General features: G+C 41.6%; 2 protein-coding genes and 1 pseudogene across 3 annotated transcripts; all 3 read right to left on the reverse strand.

Annotated features, from left to right (window-relative positions):
• LOC307081289 (protocadherin beta-15-like) lies at positions 1-2,454 on the reverse strand (the record flags this gene model as incomplete). Its single annotated transcript, XM_079744402.1, has 1 exon — positions 1-2,454. The coding sequence occupies exon 1, from the start codon at positions 2,413-2,415 to the stop codon at positions 1-3; it is 2,415 nt and encodes an 804-aa protein (XP_079600528.1). The 5' UTR covers positions 2,416-2,454.
• A 6,002-nt stretch (positions 2,455-8,456) lies between these two features.
• Positions 8,457-15,142, reverse strand: LOC307081597 (protocadherin gamma-A11-like; annotated as a pseudogene). The gene is made up of 2 exons: positions 14,411-15,142; positions 8,457-9,975 (listed from the first exon to the last, which is right to left on the reverse strand). The product of its transcript is annotated as a protocadherin gamma-A11-like (transcript).
• Positions 15,143-20,646: 5,504 nt separating this feature from the next.
• LOC307081274 (protocadherin gamma-A11-like) lies at positions 20,647-23,067 on the reverse strand (the record flags this gene model as incomplete). The annotated part of the gene is made up of 1 exon (XM_079744386.1): positions 20,647-23,067. One exon carries the CDS (start codon positions 23,065-23,067, stop codon positions 20,647-20,649), a length of 2,421 nt encoding a protein of 806 aa, XP_079600512.1.
• Positions 23,068-24,982: the final 1,915 nt, after the last annotated feature.

The following is a 24,982-nucleotide window of genomic DNA, read 5'->3' on the forward strand; positions in this document are numbered from 1 at the left end:
CTAGATTAGAGGAGGGGTCCCTGTCACGCTTACCTCAGGCGATCCCTCAGAGTCACCAAATATCTCAACAAAGTCTGTTGGACTTTTTCTCAGGGTCTGGTCGGCGGGCAGCGTGTTGTCATTGTAAGACGTGGCAAACTTAAAGTCGCTGGTTCTAGAGCCCGTGGTTAAGTAGCCGTCATAGTTGTAGGCGCTGCGAAGGGTTGTCATGCCGTCCACCTCGGCGTAATGAGGGGGCAGATAAGCGCTGGGGATAGCGACGGCTCCATCAAAAAACAGTCTGGGCTTTCTGCTGCGACAGAACCTCACACTCAGGATGAGAACCAAGAAGGTCAGGAAAAAGGTGGAGACACACACCAGCGCAATAATCAGATAAAATGTCACTTTAGAATCACTCTCCTCTGTGTGATGGTTTATCTCTGCCCCTTCTGCCAAGTCATCAGAAATAAGGAAATACACCACACATGTGGCGGAGAGCGGTATTGGCCCGTTATCTTTCACAGAGACAACGAGGTTCTGTTTCATGCTGTCGCTTTCTGAAATGTCCCTCTGGGTCCTGATCTCTCCACTGTGGAGACCGATAGAAAAGAGTCCCGGATCAGTGGACTGAATGATACGATAGGACAGCCAGGCGTTCTGTCCAGCGTCTCCGTCCACTGCAATCACCTTGGAGACTAGAGAACCTCCAAGTGTCGCCTTTGGGACCAGCTCGGTCTTAAAAGCATTTCCTTCAGACGTGGGGTAAAGAATCTGAGGAGTGTTGTCGTTCACATCCGTTACATAGACACTGACCATCACGTTGCTGCTGAGCGGAGGAGAACCGTTGTCTCTAGCCATCACCTGGAACTTAAAGCTCCTGAACAGTTCATAATCCAAAGACTTCAAGGCCTGGATGACCCCCGTGTCTCCGTTTACAGATACATACAGGGACACTGGGGAACTGTTCACTTCACTGGGTAAAAGAGAATACACCACGGTGCCGTTTTGTCTCCAGTCTGGGTCTCTAGCGGACACTGAACACAGAGTCAAGCCTGGTTGGATGTTTTCAGCAACATAGGCGCTGTAGGACGCTTCATCAAACAGAGGTGGGTTGTCGTTGACATCAGCTACTGTTAGCTTAATGATTTTAGAGGAGGACAAAGGGGGAGATCCATCGTCTGTAGCCAAAATGGTGATATTATAATCAGACACTAGTTCACGGTCCAGACCACTCGTGGTTACCAATGAGTAGTAGTTCTTAATCGATGGAACAAGTTTAAAGGGGAGGTTAAGCTGAATTGCGCATCGGACCTGTCTATTCTTCTCAGAGTCTCTGTCCTGCACGTTAATTATCGCTACCTCGGTGCCTTGTGGTACGTTCTCTAATATGGGGTCGGAGAGAGATTTCAATTCTATTACGGGGGCATTGTCATTCACATCGATAACATTAATTATTACTTTCGTGTAGGACGACAGTCCCAAGCCATCTTTTGCTTTGATGCGCAACTCAAAAGACGTCTCTAATTCGAAATCGACAGCCCCAATTACTCGTATATCTCCTGTTGTGCGATCAATTCTAAATCTACTCTTTACGTCATCTGGAACGTGTCCGAAGTCGTACGTCACCTCTCCGTTTATCCCAGCATCCGCATCAGTCGCGTGTACAGTAACTACAACGGTATCTAAAGGGACGTTTTCCTGAACACTGGCTTCATAAACAGCCTGACTAAACACTGGGGCGTTATCATTTGCATCCAGTACAGTGACGTGCATTCCTACTGTACCAGATTTAGGGGGAGAACCCCCATCCATAGCAGTTAAAATCAAATTGATTTCCTCTTCATTTTCACGATCCAGTTCTTTGTCAAGAACGAGTTCGACCGTGTTTCCATCAACCGACAATTTAAAATGTTCATTGTCTCTTAAGCTGTACCGCTGGACTGAGTTCTGCCCCACATCTGCATCCCGCGCCTCCTCTATCAGGAAGCGGGCTCCTCTTATAGCAGATTCTTGAATCTCTATTTTGACCAGATCTTCGTTGAATAACGGAGAGTTATCGTTGACATCTTGAACGTGAAGACTTATACGATGGAGCTCCATCGGGCTCTCCAGGACTAGTTCGTGTTTCATGACGCACGAAGCCTTGTCGCCACAAAGAGCCTCTCTGTCGATCCTCTCAGAAACAATCAAATCTCCAGTGCTCAGGTTTATATCACAATAGCGTTTAGTGTTTCCCTCTGTGTCAATGCGTGCTTTTCTTAAAGCGAGTTTGCCTCTCTCCAGCCCAATATCCTTGACAATATTTCCAATTATAGATCCAGGCTTTATTTCCTCTGGAAGAGAAAAGCTTACGTCCCCATTCACGGATTGAATCCAGAAAACAAAGAAAGCGATAATGCCCGTCTGAGAAATGCTCCTATTCCTTTCCAACGCCATTACAACGTGTGGGTTAGAAAACGCCCCGGTCAGATTCACAGCAATTCAGCGTCTTATGCTAGCTGCTACCAGTACGGTTGTAGCAAAGAACATACTGGTCTGATAGGCGATGGCCTGGAACCTTTGTACTCTTCTTCTCCTAGTGGGTGGAGGGACTATTACGTTCTCCATAACTGGCTACATAGCGACACCTTGAGTTTAAAGAGCAACATTTCTTGTTCGGCTACACAAAATGCATAAAGAATTTAACGAATTATGAACCGACCGAATGCCAATTTGAGCAATTCATGGAGTCTTAAATACTATATAGACATTGGAAATAAAATATTCCGGGTTCTTCCCCCATGTTAACTAAACCTACTGAGTATCTACAACTGAATGGAACAGTTACACATTGGCTGTAGTCCATTCCAGCACAGCGATTTCAGCGGAACTCTCATGTGATGCTGACTCCATGTAGACTTATTTCAGAAGGTTTTTCAAAGAGTTAAAAATATATGATTTTTATTCATATGTAGTGTATCGGAAAAAACAACATCACACCTGAAACACATTAACAGTAAAACACTAGCCAGTAAAGGTGTACTAAAATAAACAACTATTGACTAACAATTATTGTGCAGATCCTTATATGGGTATACAATGTATTATCATTTATAAAACGTCAGATCAATAGATTTTACAATAATTTGAATCTGCTGTTAAAGGGGTAGTTCGGAATTTTGGACATAGGGCCTGATTCCCAAGTGAGTCTTGGTGTTCTTTATCAGTGGAGACAGTTTTCAACACATTTCATTCAGTCCTTCTAGTTGCAGAGTTCGCTCGTGCTAGGCTAGCGCACGGCAACGGGCAATGCTAGCCTGCTATTAAAAACAGTCTTACCCACTCTACAGTACACCCGAGGTAAATCAATTATAACGACAGACTATAGATTTAAATGTCCGTGTTAATAGAATAATTTCAGAAATAAAACTAACCTTGCATCGCATGAATCATCGAGGGACTACTTTCTCAGCAGCAGCGGAATTTCACTTTGCTGCAGTTAGATGTGTAACCGAATCACTACAGCAGAAAGTAAATAGACAAGCATGGGACAGAAGCGGATTGAACGACTCGGCAACATGGTGGTTCAGTGTGCATTTAGCAATTGTAGAAGTAAACGCTACAGATGGGCACCACAAAGTTTCCACCAATTTCCATTGCGAGATCCAGAAAGGACTCAACTGTGGCTTGTTGCTGCTGGCTTGGACATCAAAACACCGGCGGAAACTGCTCGCAATTGGAAAATTTGTAGCGATCATTTCAGACCGGACGACTTTGAGAAACCAAGCAATCTAAAGAGCAAGACATTGCTGAAATCGTATGCGGTGCAATCCATCTTTTCAAATGCACCAACAGCCACTGATGAACAGGTAATAACTTTTGGTAGGCTACTCTAGCTAATAAAAGTTGCCCCTTTCATAATGTTAGCCTACTGATAGATTCATGATGACACCGTTAGTGGACATAGCGGTATAGTTACAGTTCAATGCATTTTGGAGAGTGACAACGTTAGCTAATGGTATAGCTACACACTTGGTACCTGAATGGCTAATTGCTAACTTTAGGTAATTGCTGATAGAAAAGTAATGTAAGCTCGTAAAGTGTACATGCAAACTTCCCTGGCAGAGAGTTCACATCAGGACAAAAGTGATTGTGTGTGTGTGTGTGTGTGTGTGTGTGTGTGTGTGTGTGTGTGTGTGTGTGTGTGTGTGTGTGTGTGTGTGTGTGTGTGTGTGTCAGGGCCAGGGCCTGTGTGAGTGTCAGAGGGAGAGGGGGAGAGAGAGAATCTTGCAAACATATAGGATATATTCCATAACATGACAAGAGCATGAGTTTATGCTAACGTTTTGTACTGTAACTTTGGGGCAAAACGTATGGCATTGGCAACAGAAGAGGCTTCTGTGCATGGCCTACAGGCAACAATCATGGATGCAGCCATCGATTAGCAACTTTGAAGTGTAGTGGTTTATGAATTGGTCCAACAGTCTCTCAAACCTTGTAGGCCTACTGTACAGCTGTACTTGAATTTGATCGACTTTAAAATCCATGAAAGTTGATTATTTGTCTTTATGTTGTGTGTTGTAATACATTTAATTTTTATATCTTATTGTTATCTGAAAAGGAAACACATGAGATGTGCACTGTACCACAGTCCACCCCTAGAAAGGACTCCTCCGGACCAGTATCATCCATGGACTCAACTGAGTGTTCTGGTGCACTGAAGATGTTCATCTCCACTCCAGAACAGGCTTCGCCACGCCCACGCCTACACATAATAGATAACAGCAAAAATTGTAAGCCTTCTTTAACAAGTACACTGTAAATTTACTGTGTGTTTGTCGTGCATTTTGTCTCCCTCAGGGACTCCGAGATACAATTTGTTTTTTCCCAAACAAACTAAAAGATGGGTTGCCAGGAAGAGGTACGAGCCAACCACGCAGACATTCAGGAAGGATTTGGTGGAGCGGGTCCTGGAAAGGCGCAAGGATCCTACTGTGAAGTTTGCAGATCCACATTTTTATATCCAGCAACCAGCTACTATATCCGACAACATAGCCACCACTCCAAGACCGGACAAAGATCAGAGTATTGCAGAGCACGTCTCCCGTTTTAAAACCTGATTAAAAGGGAAAAATGAAAGTCTAACTGTAGTTTAGTGTGGTGCTAAATACTGTCTGCAAACAGACAAATATTAGAGATATTAGTAAAATCGTAAAAATACAAAAGGTCAACAGCAAACTTATTTTTATTGAACCATTTACAAACATTGTTTTTAATTTTTTCTGTAAACATTAGAACACTGTTCAAATCTCCTCTTTGGTGCAATTGTTTGTATAAAAAAGTAAAATTATACAAAGTATCTTCACAATCGTATTGTGTCATCTGTAACCAAATGTATGTGTTCTTTCTGTGTTTGACATAAAGGATTTGGTGCAGTAGCAAATGTTTTCTAGTAGCCTACAGTAGTGTTGTGTTCAGAACAATCTTAGAGCATCTTGTGCTTCCCTGAAGCCAACATATTGTCCAGTGGCCGAAGGGTATTTGTTTCGGATGCTGGTCACTACACAGGATGGAAGAACACGTCGGTTTCCTCTTCCTAGCTGTGTTCCTTTCAACCCCCACTCAAGAACGATTCTGTAAGCCACCAATCGGTACTGCCTAAAACAAGAAGGAAAACAAGTTGGCTCTTACCAAAGACAGCTACGCTATGGTAATAGACCACATATAAACAATGGCCCTACTGCTGTTCATGGTGGTAGACTGATTTGCTGAATTGATCAGGCTAAAAGCCTACGGCCTATGCCTATACAGTAAAAACTGTTTTGTCCAAGTAAGTCACGCTTGTGTGTTATTTTTTTTCCTTTAGTCCTGGTGGGACCTTTTGAACCAGATCAGTATTGTTAATAAGAAACTGTTTTAGTTAATAAAAAATAATAGCTGGCTAGTTATTCTAAGCTTTCTCCATCAGCCACTCTTTGGATGGAGGCTGTGGTAGTAGGCCTACATCAAGGGTAAAGAGTAGGCCTAGCCTTTAATAAAGCAGACTTGGAGTCCATGTATGAACATACCATATATAATATTTGATTGACTGATTGGACTTTAATAAATCAATTAAATTATATATGGTATGTTCATGCATGGAAACACATAATTACATTTTGTTTGGATTGCACACTTACAACATTGACAAATGGCCGTTGGGTCCAGCAGGTCTGGGTCTTCTTTTCCAATTTATTTTATCGAAGGAGAAGAATGTTTCCAGCACTCCTCGATTTAGAAGGGGTGGAAAGTCCTGGTGCTCCGTAATCCAGATTGCTCTGTCTCGGGAGGCGCTATGCCCAGACACATCGAGATCCTGAAAACTAGTGTCCAGCTCCAGCTCTTGCATCTGTGGGATGACTAAGTCCCACTCCTTGCAGCAAAAACATTCGTCCTCTGTCGGCATTTGAATACATTTTCTGCACTGGCACCACCAGCCTCCCGCTGTTCTGTCCCGGTTCTCTACTGCAGCTCCAGCGGGGGCCGTCTCTAAAGACGCTCTTTCTCGTTCTGTCCTTTGAGCATCCATCTCTCTCAGTTGTTCATCCCTGTATTCCGGCTCGTACATGTACGGTTCGTGGGATACAACAAATTCCTCATAATCGTCTTCAAAAGCAGACGCATCGCTAAGTCCTCCAAACGTGGCCATATCTTGTTCATTGAATACGATAATAGAATTCCTTCGTTCACTGTACTCTGCATCTGTAGCAATGACAGCGGCATGTAAAAAAAATTAGAGCCGGTAACCTAGGTCCGCCGCTGCCGTAGCCTACAACCAGGAATATAACACTGAAGCTGAGACCCAGCAATTCCCTCAAAATGCATGCAATGCAAGGTTAGTTTTATTTCTGAAATTATTCTATCAACACAGACATTTAAATCTATAGTCTGTCGTTATAATTGATTTACCTCGGGTGTACTGTGGAGTGGGTAAGACTGTTTTTAATAGCAGGCTAGCATTGCCCGTTGCTGTGCGCTAGCCTAGCACGAGCGAACTCTGCAACTAGAAGGACTTAATGAAAATCTGTTGAAAACTGTCTCCACTGATAAAGAACACCAAGGCTCACTTTGGAAACAGGCCCTATGTCCAAAATTACGAACTACCCCTTTAAGTGTTGCAGAACTGTAATGATGGTCTATGTATTCTGTTCTCTCTAAAATGTCTAGTATTCAAGTTATCAATATATGAATTCGTTGCTCCAAAGCAACATGGATAGAGAGGTACATTCATCAATCTCCACATATAGTAATCAGGAAAAAATCCTCGTGGGATTAAAACCATCCTATCAAATGTTGTTATCAAACGTAACAACAATCAGAAATTGTGATAGGTAACATGATATAGTAAAAAAGCCTACATCTTATGAATGTAAATCTTTTTTAAATATTTAAATCCAGACAGTGATGGATAGTATAGCCCTCAGATATCTTCTTTTTTGTTTTAGACACATATAATGCATACATGCAATGTGTGCAACTGGCAGACATTGAAAAATGTCCATCTCTACCAAACAAAATTACATTTTACAGGGGTTATAAAGTATGTTATGAAACACATCTGACAGAGTATTTATCCTTCCAAGCAGTCACAATGTCAGTGATGCCTACATACTATGACTTAACGTTCTCTCTGTAGGTATCAGGCCTAACCTCATGTGAACAACATGCTACAGAACACTGAACACAATTGAATAGATTTAGTTTCAACGGTTCAGCACCATGGACAGGGACCTATGACACTCTCACCCATCTACATTTAGCCTGAGCCCGGTGTCTTTGGAAAAGAGAAGTAACTGGAGAACCATTGAGGAAACACACAATAAATCATGTACAGTGCATGCTAAGAATACAACACATAATTGCCTCAGCAATTCAGAGAGTTTCCTTCCCTCAACATGACGTCCAACCTCAAATCGTGGAACGCAGAGGTGAGGGAGGTAGAGAGATGGAAAATAAATATGGATTGGGTGACCAAAAAGTGCAGTATATGTAAGTTCATGATGTAAGGGATATGTTCTGCATGAGATAAATACAATTAAATAAATGTGTAGCCCCTCGTAGAAAACCATCCTGAACACAAAGGAGTGGAATACTTTAGAATACTCTTTAATACCATCAAACCTCTACCCCTGGTGGTTAGATCTCTACTACTAGATATGAAGACACGCTAACAAGCTCAAATTAACCCCAAGTCATAGGTCTGCACAATGCACGGCCCTATAGCTTTTAATACATTAACTCCCTTTTTCAACCGCCTGGACGGAGAGATAGATAGAAGAAAATGATGTTACATGAGGCAATGCCCATTACAACTATATGCAATTAGAACATGGTCAAAAAAATAATATGTACATTTTTATCTTCAACCGAGCCACAATGTGTTTTTCAACAACAGAGATGGACAATGGGCTCATTGTTATGCTTCGTGAATTAAAACCATGTGAAACAAACTTTCACGGCTAGAATAAAGCAGGGGTCCCTGTCCCGCTTACCTCAGGCGATCCCTCAGAGTCACCAAATATCTCAACAAAGTCTGTTGGACTTTTTCTCAGGGTCTGGTCGGCGGGCAGCTTGTTGTCATTGTAAGACGTGGCAAACTTAAAGTCGCTGGTTCTAGAGCCTGTGGTTAAGTAGCCGTCATAGGCGCTGCGTAGTGTGGCCATGCCGTCCACCTCGGCGTAATGAGGGGGCAGATAAGCGCTGGGGATAGCGACGGCTCCATCAAACAACAGTCTGGGCTTACTGCTGCGATAGAACCTCACACTCAGGATAAGAACCAAGAAGGTCAGGAAAAAGGTGGAGACGCACACCAGCGCAATAATCAGATAAAATGTCACTTTAGAATCATTCTCCTCTGTGTGATGGTTAAACTCTGCCACTTCTGCTAAGTCATCAGAAATAAGGAAATACACCACACATGTGGCCGAGAGCGGTGTCGGCCCGTTATCTTTCACAGAGACAACGAGGTTCTGCTTCATGCTGTCGCTTTCTGAAATGTCCCTCTGGGTCCTGATCTCTCCACTGTGGAGACCGATAGTAAAGAGTCCCGGGTCAGTGGACTGAATGATACGATAGGACAGCCAGGCGTTCTGTCCAGCATCTCCATCCACTGCAATTACCTTGGAGACTAGAGAACCTCCGTGTGTCGCCTTGGGGACCAGCTCGGTCTTTAAAGCATTCCCTTCAGACGTGGGGTAAAGTATCTGAGGAGTGTTGTCATTCACATCCGTTATGAAGACACTGACTGTCACGTTGCTGCTGAGCGGAGGAGAACCGTTGTCTCTAGCCATCACCTGGAACTTAAATCTCCTGAACAGTTCATAATCCAAAGACTTCAAGGCCTGGATGACCCCTGTGTCTCCGTTTACAGATACATACAGGGACACCGGGGAACTGTTGACTTCACTGGGTAAAAGAGAATACACCACGGTGCCATTTTGTCTCCAGTCTGGGTCTCTAGCGGACACTGAACACAGAGTCAAGCCTGGTTGGATGTTTTCAGCAACATAGGCGCTGTAGGACGCTTCATCAAACAGAGGTGGGTTGTCGTTGACATCGGCTACCGTTAGCTGAATGATTTTAGAGGAGGACAAAGGGGGAGATCCCTTGTCTGTGGCCATAATGGTGATATTATAATCAGACACTAGTTCACGGTCCAGCTCACTTGCTGTTACTAGAGAATAGTAGTTCTTAATGGATGGGATCCATTTAAAAGGAACATTTTCCCGGATAAAACAGCGGACCTGACGGTTATTCTGAGAATCTCTGTCTTGTACGTTAATAATGCCTACCTCTGTCCCAGGTGAGACATTTTCTGGTACTGGGTTGGACAGTGACTTCTGGTTAATTACCGGAGCGTTGTCGTTTACATCCAAAATATCAATTATTAATGTTGCATAGGACCCCAAACCGAGACGTCCTTTGCACTAATCTGGAGCTCATATGAAGACTCTCTTTCAAAATCGATTGATCCCGCCACTGTAATTTCTCCAGTGGTTGTATTGAGATAAAAGACATTGCTTTTTTCGTCTGAAACATGATCAAAGCCATAAACGATCTTACCGTTGATACCCTCGTCTGAATCAGAAGCACTCACAGTAATCACGAGACTATCTACCGGAGAGTTTTCAGGTAGGCTGGCTTGATAAATGGCCTGACGAAACACCGGGGCGTTATCATTAGCATCTAGCACAATTACATGTATAACTACAGCACCTGATCTCTGAGGAGAGCCACCGTCTACTGCGGTAAGCGAAAGCGTAATCTCTTGTTTGCCTTCTCTGTCTAACTCTTTGTGTAAGACTAGCTTGCCATATTTCCTCCCATTCCCCTTCGTCTTAACATTTAATATAAAGTGCTCGTTTCTTTCAAGTGTATAGCCCTGAACGGCATTATCTGCAATGTCTGCGTCGTGCGCTTCGTCAAGAGGGAAACGTGCCCCTTTGTCTGCAGATTCACTTATTTCAATTGTTTGTAGATCCTCCTTAAAATGCGGTGCGTTGTCATTTATATCGTTAACACGGATAGTAATACGGTGTAGTTCCAAAGGGTTTTCCAGTACAAGTTCTTGTTGCAAGACACACAACGGTTTCTTTGCACAAAGACTCTCTCGGTCTATTCTCTCAGCTACAAGCAAATCTCCAGTATTTAGATCTATATTGAAATACTGATCGTTGTCATCTTCGGTGTCAATGCGAGCCTTGCGATCAGAGAGTCTGAAGTTAAGTCCGAGATCCGTGACTATGTTTCCAATCACTGATCCGCGTTTCATCTCCTCTGGAATAGAATAGCTCACGTCTCCATAGACGGAGTGCAGGACGAGAACAACAAAGAAAAGGCCACGATAATCCATTTCAACTCGATGGATTGCCATCGTTTGAAGGAAGAAGCCCATCGTGTTTTGAAGAATCCTCCTATGTCGATAATGAATATGTTGAGCTCATAAAAAAAACAGGGTCAGCAATTGAAATCACACAGCAGTAGGCTATGAATGCTTACTTGTCGAATGCTGCGAAGACTCAGCATCATCGCTGGCAGTTCATACTCAGGGTTTTCTACTAGCTAAGGTTGGTGCATAGCGACACCAGGAGCATATTTTAGTTATAACACTCAATTATATGTGACGTGGTTGTGGTGAGACCCTATGTTGTAATATTGTAACCATGAAATACTTTTACCCACTGTAACTGCAAATGTGGCTGTTAATTCTGATTATCTTAAAAAAAGCTCCATATTAGTTGCCCTTACATTGCAAATTATTCCTAATTTACCTTCCTAAATGTTTCACGCACATTTCCTTAGAACTACTTGATTATAAATCAAACAATTACATACTAACACCAATGAACAGCAACCCTCTAACAACCCTCGAATAAAAAAAAAAAATAGAAGAAACCATTTCTCTGGCACAAAACCTCATTCCTTGGTAAATGTACTCCTTATTAATCCACCTCTGGATTAATCTCCTTCCTCCAAAATGAATGTTCTGTCCTTCATCATCAAACTGGTCAATACGTCCTGACGTAGGCATGTGTACATGAGTCTACATGAACATACAACACAGCCTTTTCACAGTTACAACTCCAGTCCACAAGTTATGAAATTGAATGTTACAAGCAAAGAAGAAAGAAACGACTAAGCACGAGCCTAAAAGAAATACCCAACGCAAATTTCTAATTTGTCTAATTTGTTCAAAGTAACTCAAGGGATAATAATGCCCATACAATAAACACATATTATCCCCCCACTCAAATACACAAACATGCATCGATCTCCCCATTATGGAGATCGGTGTTATTACGATATTATTATATATAATATTATTATTATGTTTATTCCAAAACACCACTAATGGTATGGATTGTAAAGTAAAGTATGACACATTCCATACACTAGCCGTTGTATGAGGAAATATAGACAGAAGACAATTCTATATTTCAATGATGTTCATCCATTTGGCCAATTAGATTCTAACCTGTCTTCAATTATAATTACAGTTTTCTGAAGACAGGCAGATAGATAGATTGAAACATGTCAAAAAGTAGAACCAAAGTCATTCCAATAAATAAACAGTATGATTGAGTCATGAACAAAATCAAACACTATTGATTAACAAACTAAATGTGCATTATAGCAAACTGCTATTATTTGACAGCATTAATATAATCTGTTCCAATAATTCCAATATATATATATATATATATATATATATATATATGTTGGATCATTTAATCATGTTTCCAAAAAATGCCAGCCTGAAAGAATATAAATTGAATTGTGAAGTATTCATGAAGGAATTACAATGACTTTCAGCAATAAAAGGAGACTCCAACGCCATGCAAAGTGACAAAGTAGTTGCACTAATAGGAGAATCAGGGCCCATGAGATAGAGCACAGCACTGACCGAAAAACCTTTAAGTTCTTCATGTAGTGCAGCAGTAACACAATAGTTGGAGCATCAAACACATAGTGGCAGAATACATTGCTCAGATTACACAGCAAGCTCAACAGAGTAATAAGCCTCTAAATACTCAACACAAATGTGGAAATAGTGAAGAGGGACTGGGCACAAAGAAAATTGTCATGAGAGAAACAAAAACTATACCGTACAGCAAATGTTTTATGTGACAGTTAAATATTTCCTTAGATACCTGAACACATAAATGTGCAACCCAGGTTGAACTAGTGAGAAAAACAATGTTCAGTGAAAAATTAAGAATGAAAATATCTGTCCCAACAAAAGCATTCAAAGGAAAAACATAAATTTCCATTGACTAATTAAAAAGTCTATCATTGTGTGGGCCTGGAAAGATAAATACTTTCCTGGAAAACCTAATTTGAACTGTCAAAGGGTCCTTCAAACACAATTTGCTTTAGATAGAAATGTTTTTTTTTTTTTTTTAAATATTTGCCACAGTGCCTACCTCAGGGGCAACATCAAGGTCTCCAAACACTTCTTCAAAGTCTGTTGGATTTTTTCTCAGGGTCTGGTCTGCAGGCAATGTGTTGTCATTGTAAGATGTGACAAATTTAAAGTCACTTGTTCTAGATCCAGTGGTTAAATACGCATCATAATTATATGTGCTGCGTAAAGTTCCAGTGCCGTCCACATCTGCGTAGTTTGGAGGGAGGTAAGAGCTGGGAATAGCAACCGCTCCATCAAACAACAGTCTGGGCTTTCTCCTCCGACAAAACCTCAATCCCAGAATGATAATAATGAAAGTCAGGAAAAAGGTGGAGACGGATACCAGCGCGATGATCAGATAAGATGTTAATTTAGAACTGCTATCTTCATAAGCCATGTCCTTCAGTTCGGGTACTTCAGCCAAGTTATCAGCAATCAGTAAAAACATGGAACATGTAGCAGAGAGGGAGGGCTGTCCGTTATCCTTTACAGCGACTACAATGTTCTGTTTCATGTTGTCAGAATCAGAAATGTCTCGCTGGGTTCTGATCTCCCCACTGTGCAGATCGATTTTGAAAAGTCCCGGATCAGTGGACTTAATGATATGATAGGACAGCCAGGCGTTCTGTCCAGAGTCCCCATCAACTGATATCACCTTGGAAACCAGAGAACCTCCTTGTGCAGCTTTGGGTACAAGTTCAGTCATGAAGGAGTTTCCCTCCGGGGCGGGGTAAAGTATCTGAGGAGTGTTGTCATTTACATCCATTATGAAGACACTCACAGTCACGTTGCTGCTGAGTGGAGGAGATCCGTTGTCTCGTGCCATAACATAGACTTCAAAGGTCCTAAACTGTTCATAATCAAATGACCTGACACTTTGGATCACTCCGGTGTCTCCGTTAACAGATAGATACGAGGAGACTGGAGCACCGTTGACTTCACCAGGTAAAAGAGAATAGATCACTGTACCGTTTTGTCTCCAGTCCGGGTCATGGGCCTTAACAGAACACAGGCTGTGGCCCGGTTTGTTGTTCTCAGGGACATAGCTGCTATACGACTGTTCCTCAAACACAGGTGGGTTGTCGTTGACGTCAGCTATTAAGATGTGAACAACCTTGACCGATGACAGAGGAGGAGAACCCTCATCGGTGGCGGATATTGTAATGTTGTATTCAGACACTAGTTCCCTGTCTAGTTTCTCTGTTGTTACTAAAGCATAGTAATTTTCGATTGAAGTAATGAGTTTAAAAGGAACGTTTTGCTGAATAGCGCAACGGACTTTTTGATTTTTTCCAGAGTCTCTATCGAGCACGTTAATAAGTCCCACCTCTGTACCAGATGACACGTTCTCTGGTACAGGATTGGTCAACGATATTAATGATATTACTGGTGAGTTATCGTTCACATCAGTAATACTTATTATTACCTTTGTATCTGAAGAGAGACCGTAACTATCTTTAGCCTGCACAAACATTTCATATGTTGAACCCTCCTCAGAGTCTACGTCACCTGCAACAAAAATCTCCCCAGTTTGACGATCAAGTGAAAACAATTTTCTTGATTTCTCAGATATGCGACTAAATCCATATGCTATTTCACCATTAACCCCCTCGTCTGCGTCTGTTGCGCTAACGGTTATCACGTGAGTTTTTAACGGGGAGTTTTCAGGCAGTCTGGCCTCATACACGGCCAGACTAAACACTGGGGCGTTATCATTAGCATCCAACACGATGACGTTTATTACAACTGTGCCTGATCTCTGAGGAGAACCACCATCTAGAGCCGTGAGCAATAATTTAATATCCTGCTGCTCCTCTCTGTCTAACTCCTTATCGAGAATCAATTCTCCATATTTACTGCCATCACTTGTAGTTTGTATATTTAGAAGAAAACGGTTATTCCGTTGCAGAGTGTAACTCTGAACACCGTTTTGGCCTATATCTTCATCATGAGCCGCATCGACACGATACCGAGCTCCTTTGACAGCAGATTCGCTTATTTCCAGCTTGATAATATCCGTCGGGAAACGAGGTGCATTGTCATTTATGTCTTGTATCTGCAGTGATACACGATGTAATTCCAATGGAGATTCCAAAAGCAGCTCGAATATAAGAACACACGACGGCCTTTCTCCGCATTGTTCTTCTCTGTCAATTCTCTCTGAAACAATGAGCTCTCCGCTTCGAAGATTGACATCGCAATACATCCGTTCGCTTCCAACCGTTTTAATACGAGCCTTACGAATAGATAATATTCCGTCTTCAAATCCCAGATCCTTGGCGATATTTCCAATAACATATCCACGCTTCATCTCCTCTTGAAACGAATAGCTCAGGTTGCCATGAACGAAATGCAGTCCAAAAAATAAAATTAAAAAGACACAAAGGCCCAACCGACTGTGTTCCATTGTAAAACAGAAAACTATACCATATAAGTGTTTCGAGAATGCCAAAAACGCTCTAAAGAAATGTATTTTTATGAAAATATCATACGGCTTAAATACCACCGTAGCACGATGTCCCAGCTTTGTAGCCTTCTGCTGGCGTCAATATGTGGTGGGTGGAAATGCTGACGACAGTATTCTTTTAACTCAATTGCAGGTGCATAGCGACACCATGAGTCAGTAGGAAGAACAACACATTATGAGTTGATGTATGTAAATTTACACCAAATAGGCCTGCTGATGAATGAAGTTCTCGTTTCAGCTCCATTTTTGAAAGTCCGGGAATTTGGCAAAAAAAAAATTACACACTATAGGCTATTATCAATCAATAACTGATTAAATGCTTACTAATAAAACAATGATTAATCAATATAAATTGAATGGTATGGTATTTACGAAGGCATTGCAATAGTAAACAGCACTGAAAGAACATTCCAGCACCATGGAGAGCTACACAGCATGCAGTAGGTCACTAGTAACAGAAATCCAACAGACAGCTCAGCATGCAGACTGTTACAGACCACAATCTGTCATCCACATAGTGTATCAGTAATATAGTGGTTGGAGCAGCTAACACATCGTGGCAAAATAAAGTCCTCAGATTACTCAGAAGACTATGCAGGGTACAGGTTCAAGCCCTCAAATACTCAACAACAAAGTAGTACTCGTCGTGACAGACTGGGCACTGAGAAAGTTACAGCAGGGAGAAAAACAAAAATGATACCACATAGAAACCAGACAGGATGTTTTATGTGACAGTAAAAGTTATTTTTGTGGGATATCTTGAACAATCACATCACTCAAGTCCATGTAAAGATATTTGTCCCAAACAGTGTAGAGAGAAACTCAACATTTTTTGCCTTTTACTTAAACCACAGAAAGTAAGAAAGGTCTCTTACATCCTTAACTTCATCTTCAGCAACAAATTACTTTGTTTCACAACACCATGAAATAAATAAAAACAATGCTGTAATATAAGACTCTAAATAGGAATGCAACATAAAATAACCATCTTTATGCTCGATTAAATGATGAATATCTAAAGTATACACGCACAAATTATCTCACTGTGTGGGATGCAAGGGCAAATACAAGGCTGAAAGAGCTCTTTTCAACTGTCAAACCGTCCAAACAAACTACTTGCATGAGATAGAGATTACAATTTTCTCTTTTTTTTGCCACAATGCCTACCTCTGGTGAAACATCAAGGTCTCCAAACACTTCTTCAAAGTTGGTTGGATTTTTTCTCAGGGTCTGGTCTGCAGGCAGTGTGTTGTCATTGTAAGACGTGACAAATTTAAAGTCACTTGTTCTAGATCCAGTGGTTAAATACGCATCATAATTATATGAGCTGCGTAAAGTTCCAGTGCCGTCCACATCTGCGTAGTTTGGAGGGAGATAAGAGCTGGGAATAGCAACCGCTCCATCAAATAACAGTCTGGGCTTTCTCCTCCGACAAAACCTCAATCCAAGAATGATAATAATGAAAGTCAGGAAAAAGGTGGAGACGGATACCAGCGCGATGATCAGATAAGATGTTAATTTAGAACTGCTATCTTCATAAGCCATGTCCTTCAGTTCTGGTACTTCAGCCAAGTTATCAGAAATCAGTAAAAACATGGAACATGTAGCAGAGAGGGAGGGCTGTCCATTATCCTTTACAGCGACTACAATGTTCTGTTTCATGTTGTCAGAATCAGAAATGTCTCGCTGGGTCCTGATCTCCCCACTGTGCTGATCGATTTTGAAAAGTCCCGGATCAGCGGACTTAATGATCTGATAGGACAGCCAAGCGTTCTGTCCAGAGTCCCCATCAACTGCTATCACCTTGGAAACCAGAGAACCTCCTTGTGCAGCTTTCGCTGCACAAGGTTGCTGCTGAGTGGAGGAGATCCATTGTCTCGTGCCATTACATAGACTTTAAAGCTCCGAAACTGTTCATAATCAAATGACCTGACACTTTGGATCACTCCGGTGTCTCCATTAACAGATAGAAAAGAGGAGACCGGAGCTCCGTTGACTTCACCAGGTAAAAGAGAATAGATCACTGTACCGTTTTGTCTCCAGTCTGGGTCATGGGCCTTAACAGAACACAGGCTGTTGCCCGGTTTGTTGTTCTCAGGGACATAGCTGCAATACGACTGTTCCTCAAACACAGGTGGGTTGTGGTTGACGTCAGCTATTGAGATGTGAACAACTTTGACTGACGATAGAGGAGGAGAGCCCTCATCGGTGGCGGATATTGTAATGTTGTATTCAGACACTAGTTCCCTGTCTAGTTTCTCTGTTGTTACCAAAGAATAATAGTTTTTAATTGAAGGAATAAGTTTAAAAGGAACATGTTGCTGAAGAGAACACCTAACCTTTCGGTTTTTCTCTGAATCTCTATCCTGCACGTTAATAAGGCCCACCTCCGTACCAGGTGACACGTTCTCAGGTACGGGATTGGTTAAGGATTTCATGGCTATAACAGGGACATTGTCATTAACATCTAATACTTATAAGGACTTGAGAGTCTGCGGAAATACCAAATCCATCTTTTGCTTGCACAATTATTTCATATTTGGTTCCCTCCTCGAAGTCTATATCACCTGTAACAAATATTTCTCCAGTCTGTGCATCGAGTGAAAACAGTTTTCGTGATTTATCAGATATCCGGCCTAGTTCATACGTTACTTCTCCATTAACACCCTCGTCTGCGTCCGCAGCGCTAACAGTCACCACACGGGTTTTCAGCGGAGCGTTTTCAGGCAGACTTGCCTCATACACGGCCTGACTAAAAACTGGGGCGTTATCATTAGCGTCCAACACAGTGACGTGTATGACTACTGTGCCTGATCTCTGAGGAGATCCACCATCCAGGGCTAAAAGAGACAATTTAATTTCCTTCTGCTCTTCCCTGTCTAATTCCTTTTCTAAAACCAATTCGCCGTATTTAGTTCCAGCATAGGCGTCGATTACGGGGGGGACGGGGGGGACATGTCCCCCCCACTTTCTAAAATACGAATTTTGTCCCCCCCACTTTTGCGACCGAAAAAAAAAAAAAAAAAATCTCCCCACATACTCAACCGAAATCGTCGAGTCTAAATCATGCGATAGGCGCGCACGAAGACATCCTCACAAGTCACAGCATGCACAACAGCAGGTCTTTACAGTCTGCAATTGATTGTCTGGTAAACTTTGTTGATGTCAAGATAAGTGTTAAATTGCCAACACTTTTCTTTGTCCTGTGTGTATTAGTATTACATATCCGAAATCCCGAGCGCCAATACCCTGGTGTTTCCAACGTCGTTTTGCAAAACAAGCCAAAACACAAACTGGTTTTTCAACACCTGACAATACACTGCAGAGCATATTTTAATGCAGCGTTGAATGGATGAATAGCTTACATAAGGGTACCCACCACTTTTCAAACCACACTCAAGCTTATGGTTATTGTCCCCACCACTTCTAAAAACAAACTGACGCCCTTGAGTTCCAGCATTTGTAGTTTGTACATTGAAGTGAAAATGTTCATTGCGTTGAAGGCTATAACTCTGAACGCCGTTTTGGCCAATATCTTCATCGTGTGCCGCATTAACGCGATACCGAGCTCCTCTGTCAGCAGATTCTCTTATTTCCAGCTTGATTTTATCCGTCGGGAAACTCGGTACATTATCATTTATATCTTGTATCTGTAGTGATACACGGTGTAATTCTAAGGGCGATTCCAAAAGGAGCTCGAATTTGAGAACACATGAAGGTGTTTGTCCGCATTGTTCCTCTCTGTCGATTCTCTCTGAAACAATGAGCTCTCCGCTTCTTAGATTGACGTCACAATACCTCCGTTCGTTTTCCTCTGTTTCAATGCGAGCCTTCCTAGCAGATAATATGTCCAATGTAAGTCCCATGTCCTTTGCGATATTCCCGATAACTGATCCACGCTTCATCTCCTCTTGAACTGAATAGCTCAGGTCGCCATGAATAGAATGCAGTCCAGATACTAAAAATAAAAACATGAATTGACCCATCCCGCAATATTCCATCCTTCTTAACCGAGCAAAAGAACAATAAGGACGATATAGGTTCGGGTTTTCTAACAAAGCACTAAGGAAACGGAGTTGATCAAATATTTAGAACAACCATCGACCTTTGATAGACTACCGCTTTTCTACGGAACTCGGCTTAGTACTGCTCTCGCGACGAGCTGTTGGATGGAACGGCTGACTCTTATATTATGTTGCAGGTCTACTCTATTGCAGGTAAATAGCGACCTCCTGAGTCATCAGGGTTTACAAAACATTGAGAGGTGCAATAACTCATAACTCGTGGAACACCAAAAGGTAATATTCTATTCAGTAGATCTGTCTTCATTCTTTAAAACTCTCTTTGAATCAAGTAAACATGACATTGCCCAATATGCACACCATATGCAGGTAATTGTTGACCAATGCTAATGAAACCTAATGAACACATTAAAAAATATCTAATTGAATCGTATGATCTTCATGAATGAGTTAAGACGGTGTGCAGCTCTATACAAACTCTCCAGCGCCATGGACAGAGACACAGCTAAGAAAAGGAAAGGAGAAGCAGCACCAAAAGCATCAGACATTTGCTGACTTTACAACCACACGTTCATGTCACTCCTCGACATAGTGTAGCAGAGTGTTCTGTGATGCTGGGAGCAATATACAAAGATGCTCTGGGAGTACAGAAAAACGATGGAGAGCAGGAGATGGACATTTCTAATTGTCTAAGTTCAAAATATCAGGGTAGAAAGACAACTATGCCTTACGGTAGAAATTAAACTAGACATTAGTGCAACGAGACAACAAGGTAAAGATACATGTGTTAAAGTGATTTTATGAACATCCTGATCTGTGACCCTCACCCCTGACGACACACACATTCACACACACACACACACATGTGATTGGTTCGGAAAGATCCATATTTATCAACCGTTAACCCAAACAACAAAGGCCTTCACTTATGTCCATCTAAGTGTTTGATTATATACAAAGAAAACCTACGCAAATCTAAACTTGATATTCAACAAGTCAATAAATATGTCAACACATATGTCACCCCTTTGGTAAGTGTTGTCCACATTAACGTGTTATATGTAGATGCCGGCTAATAGGATGGTCATATCACATGTAGAATGCGCTTAATTTAAATATGAAGTAATAATTGATGATGTACCATTCTAAATAACAAACAGTGTTACGTAAAAAATAAATTCTGGGAGACATAACGTGCAGTATAATGTATTGAATTCAAGAGGCTTACAATATATTTCTTAATGGAAACATACTTTTTAAATCACAATTTGTTCAGCTAAAATGCCTACCTCAGGTGAAACATCAAGATCTCCAAACACTTCTTCAAAGTTTGTTGGATTTTTTCTCAGGGTCTGGTCTGCAGGCAGTGTGTTGTCATTGTAAGACGTGACAAATTTAAAGTCACTTGTTCTAGATCCAGTGGTTAAATACGCATCATAATTATATGTGCTGCGTAAAGTTCCAGTGCCGTCCACATCTGCATAGTTTGGAGGGAGGTAAGAGCTGGGAATAGCAACCGCTCCATCAAATAACAGTCTGGGCTTTCTCCTCCGACAAAACCTCAATCCCAGAATGATAATAATGAAAGTCAGGAAAAAGGTGGAGACGGATACCAGCGCGATGATCAGATAAGATGTTAATTTAGAACTGCTGTCTTCATAATCTATGTCCTTCAGTTCGGGTACTTCAGCCAAGTTATCAGAAATCAGTAAAAACATGGAACATGTAGCAGAGAGGGAGGGCTGTCCGTTATCCTTTACAGACACTACAATGTTCTGTTTCATGTTGTCAGAATCAGAAATGTCTCGCTGGGTCCTGATCTCCCCACTGTGCAGATCAATTTTGAAAAGTCCCGGATCAGTGGACTTAATGATCTGATAGGACAGCCAGGCGTTCTGTCCAGAGTCCCCATCAACTGCTATCACCTTGGAAACCAGAGAACCTCCTTGTGCAGCTTTGGGTACAAGTTCAGTCATGAAGGAGTTTCCCTCTGGGGCGGGGTAAAGTATCTGAGGAGTGTTGTCATTTACATCCGTTATGAAGACACTCACAGTCACATTGCTGCTGAGCGGAGGAGATCCGTTGTCTCGTGCCATTACATAGACTTTAAAGCTCCGAAACTGTTCATAATCAAACGACCTGACACTTTGGATCACTCCGGTGTCTCCATTAACAGATAGATACGAGGAGACAGGAGCACCGTTGACTTCACCAGGTAAAAGAGAATAGATCACTGTACCGTTTTGTCTCCAGTCTGGGTCATTGGCCTTAACAGAACACAGGCTGTGGCCCAGTTTGTTGTTCTCAGGGACATAGCTGCTATACGACTGTTCCTCAAACACAGGTGGGTTGTCGTTGACGTCAGCTATTGAGATGTGAACAACTTTGACTGACGACAGAGGAGGAGAGCCCTCATCGGTAGCGGATATTGTAATGTTGTATTCAGACACTAGTTCCCTGTCTAGTTTCTCTGTTGTTACCAAAGAATAATAGTTTTTAATTGAAGGAATAAGTTTAAAAGGAACATGTTGCTGAAGAGAACACCTAACCTTACGGTTTTTCTCTGAATCTCTATCTTGCACGTTAATAAGGCCCACCTCCGTACCAGGTGCTGCATTTTCAGGTACGGGATTGGTCGATGACTTCAGCGATATTACTGGGGTATTGTCATTAACATCAGTTATACTTATTATCACTTTAGTATCAGAAGAAAGACCATATCCATCTTTTGCTTGCACAAATATTTCATATTTTGATCCCTCCTCAAAGTCTATGTCACCTGCGACAAATATCTCCCCAGTCTGTCGATCAAGTGTAAACAATTTACGTGTTTTATCAGATACCCGGCTCAGTCCGTATGTGACGTCACCATTAACGCCCTCGTCCGCGTCTCTTGCGCTTACGGTCATCACAAGGGTTTTTAACGCAGCGTTTTCAGGCAGACTAGCCTCATACACAGCCTGACTAAACACTGGGGCGTTATCATTAGCGTCCAACACAGTGACGTGTATGACTACTGTGCCTGATCTCTGAGGAGAACCTCCATCCAGAGCCGTGAGGAATAATTTAATATCTTTCTGTTCCTCTCTGTCTAACTCCTTATCGAGAATCAATTCTCCGTATTTACTGCCAGCACTAGTAGTTTGTAAATTTAAAACAAAATTGTTATTCCTTTGCAGAGTGTAACTCTGAACACCGTTTTGGCCTATATCTTCATCATGAGCAGCATCCACTCTATATCGAGCACCTTTGTCAGCAGATTCACTGATTTCCAGCTTGATAATATCCGTAGGGAAAGTTGGCGCATTGTCGTTTATGTCTTGTATCTGTAGTGACACACGGTGTAATTCTAATGGAGATTCCAAAAGCAGCTCGAATTTAAGAACACACGACGGCTTTTCTCCGCATTGTTCCTCTCTGTCGATTCTCTCTGAAACAATGAGCTCTCCGCTTTTTAGATTGACATCACAATACCTCCGTTCGTTTTCCTCTGTTTCAATACGAGCCTTCCTAGCAGATAATATGTCCAATGTAAGTCCCAGGTCCTTGGCGATATTCCCGATAACAGATCCGCGTTTCATCTCCTCTTGAACCGAATAGCTCATGTCGCAATGAACGTAATGCAGAACAAATAATGAAAATAAAAATAAACGAAGACCGATCCCGCAATATTCCATCCTCTTTATCCGAGTAATAGACAATATAGTCGATTGGTTCAGGTTTTCTAACAAAGCACTGAGGTAATTGAATTGATAAAATATGTAGAAAGACCATCGGCCTTTGATATCCTACCGCTTTTCTACGAAACTCTGCTTTGTCCTGCTCTCTTCACGAGGTGGTGGGTGGAACGGCTGACTCTTATGTTATATTGCAGGACTACTTTATAGCAGGTGCATAGCGACCTCTTGAGTCATCAGGGTGTAAAGCACATTTAGAGGGGTATAACTCACAACTCATGGAACACCAAATAATCCAATGTTCAGTTCAGTAGTGCAGTCTACTTTTTTCTTTAAAGGAGTTTGCATTAGGTCAACATGACATCACCCCATATGCACACCATATGTAGGGAAAAGTTGTACTCATTCAAATTAACCCTAACCAACGCATTTAGAAAATATGTAATTAAACTGTATTTTCCTAATGAAAGAGTTAAGATGTGTACAACTCTATATAAACCCTCCAGCACCATGGTCAGAGACACAGCAAGAAATAAGGCAGTAGAAGCAGGACCATAACCACAGGTGTGTGCAGAATGTCCAACCACATCTTCAAGTAACTCCTCCACACAGTGCAGCCGAACGTACTGCGATGCTGGGAGCAACATACACAGATGCTCTGGGAGTACATACAACCTATGGAGGGCAGGAGATGGACACTTCTAAGAGGCTGCATTCAAAACATCAGGAATAGTGGTGATGGGGGAGTAGGCCTGAAGTTAGAATAACTTAACGTAGATGACAGAGCAACGTGAAACAATTTAAAATATACACATTTGTAAGTGATGGTATACAAATTCCAACCCAGTCTCACGGAAATACGTGACACTGTCACGTCATTTAATCTATTCATTCGTGATCTGGGACATGTCATTTCAATTTTTGCGTGCCAAAAAAGCACAAATTTCATGGCAACGTCCACTCCCGACACTGAGGCATCGACGCAGAGTTTCATTCACATAGCCTACAAATAAACAGGACAATAGATGGCTATATAAAATAAACATTAAGACATAGGCCTACAATTCTAAAAAGAAGAGATGAAGCAGCTACCTTTTTTTTTTTCCGTCGCAGTTTGCCTACAGAGCAGCGCACCTGCATTAAATATATCCGTGAATTGTCACAAATTCTCAGAATCAAAGGCGAAAGTAGAAACGGGTGGCCAAAAGCTGTCATATTGTTAGTTATCACAGACAATTTTTCTTTGTTTGTATTGAAAGATCTTGAAATAAATGAGAAAAATGAACAATAAATTATCTGTAGGCCTAGGGACATTGGGAACATGAGTTTGACATTTGTGCTGTTTGGCACGAAAAAATTGAAATGACGTGTCACAAATCACGAATGAATAGATAAATTAAATGACGTAACAATGTCACGTATTTCCGTGAGACTGGGTTGCATATTCAGAACTGTGACTCACATCCTTGCCCCCCCCACACACACACGCACACACACACACACACACAATTGGTAAGTAAAGATCCATATCTATCAACTGCTAACATCCTGAACAGCAAACCCCTTCAATAAACGACCTCTATGAGGTGTATGAAATGAAGAAAAACATAATCTGTCAATCTGTTGAACTGCTTTTTCAGCATTTTGCTTAGTGCAGTCCACATTGAAAATGTATTTCTAAATATTAAATAATATGATTCTCATAACTGAGGTACACTGCATTTAATTTAAATATCAAGTTATAATTGGTATTGTAAAGACAATATTCTGATTATTCATTATAATATAAACTTTATGATTGATTGCATTAACATTTAGTACTTTATTTTTAACATCCTTATAACATTATCAGAGTTTACTGGAGCTTTTCAATTGGTGCAGCTTTGATGATTATGCACAACTCATTTTATGAGGC

The sequence above is a fragment of the Pollachius pollachius genome, assembly GCF_949987615.1.
Source record: "Pollachius pollachius genome assembly, chromosome: 10".
Taxonomy (NCBI): Eukaryota; Metazoa; Chordata; class Actinopteri; order Gadiformes; family Gadidae; genus Pollachius; species Pollachius pollachius.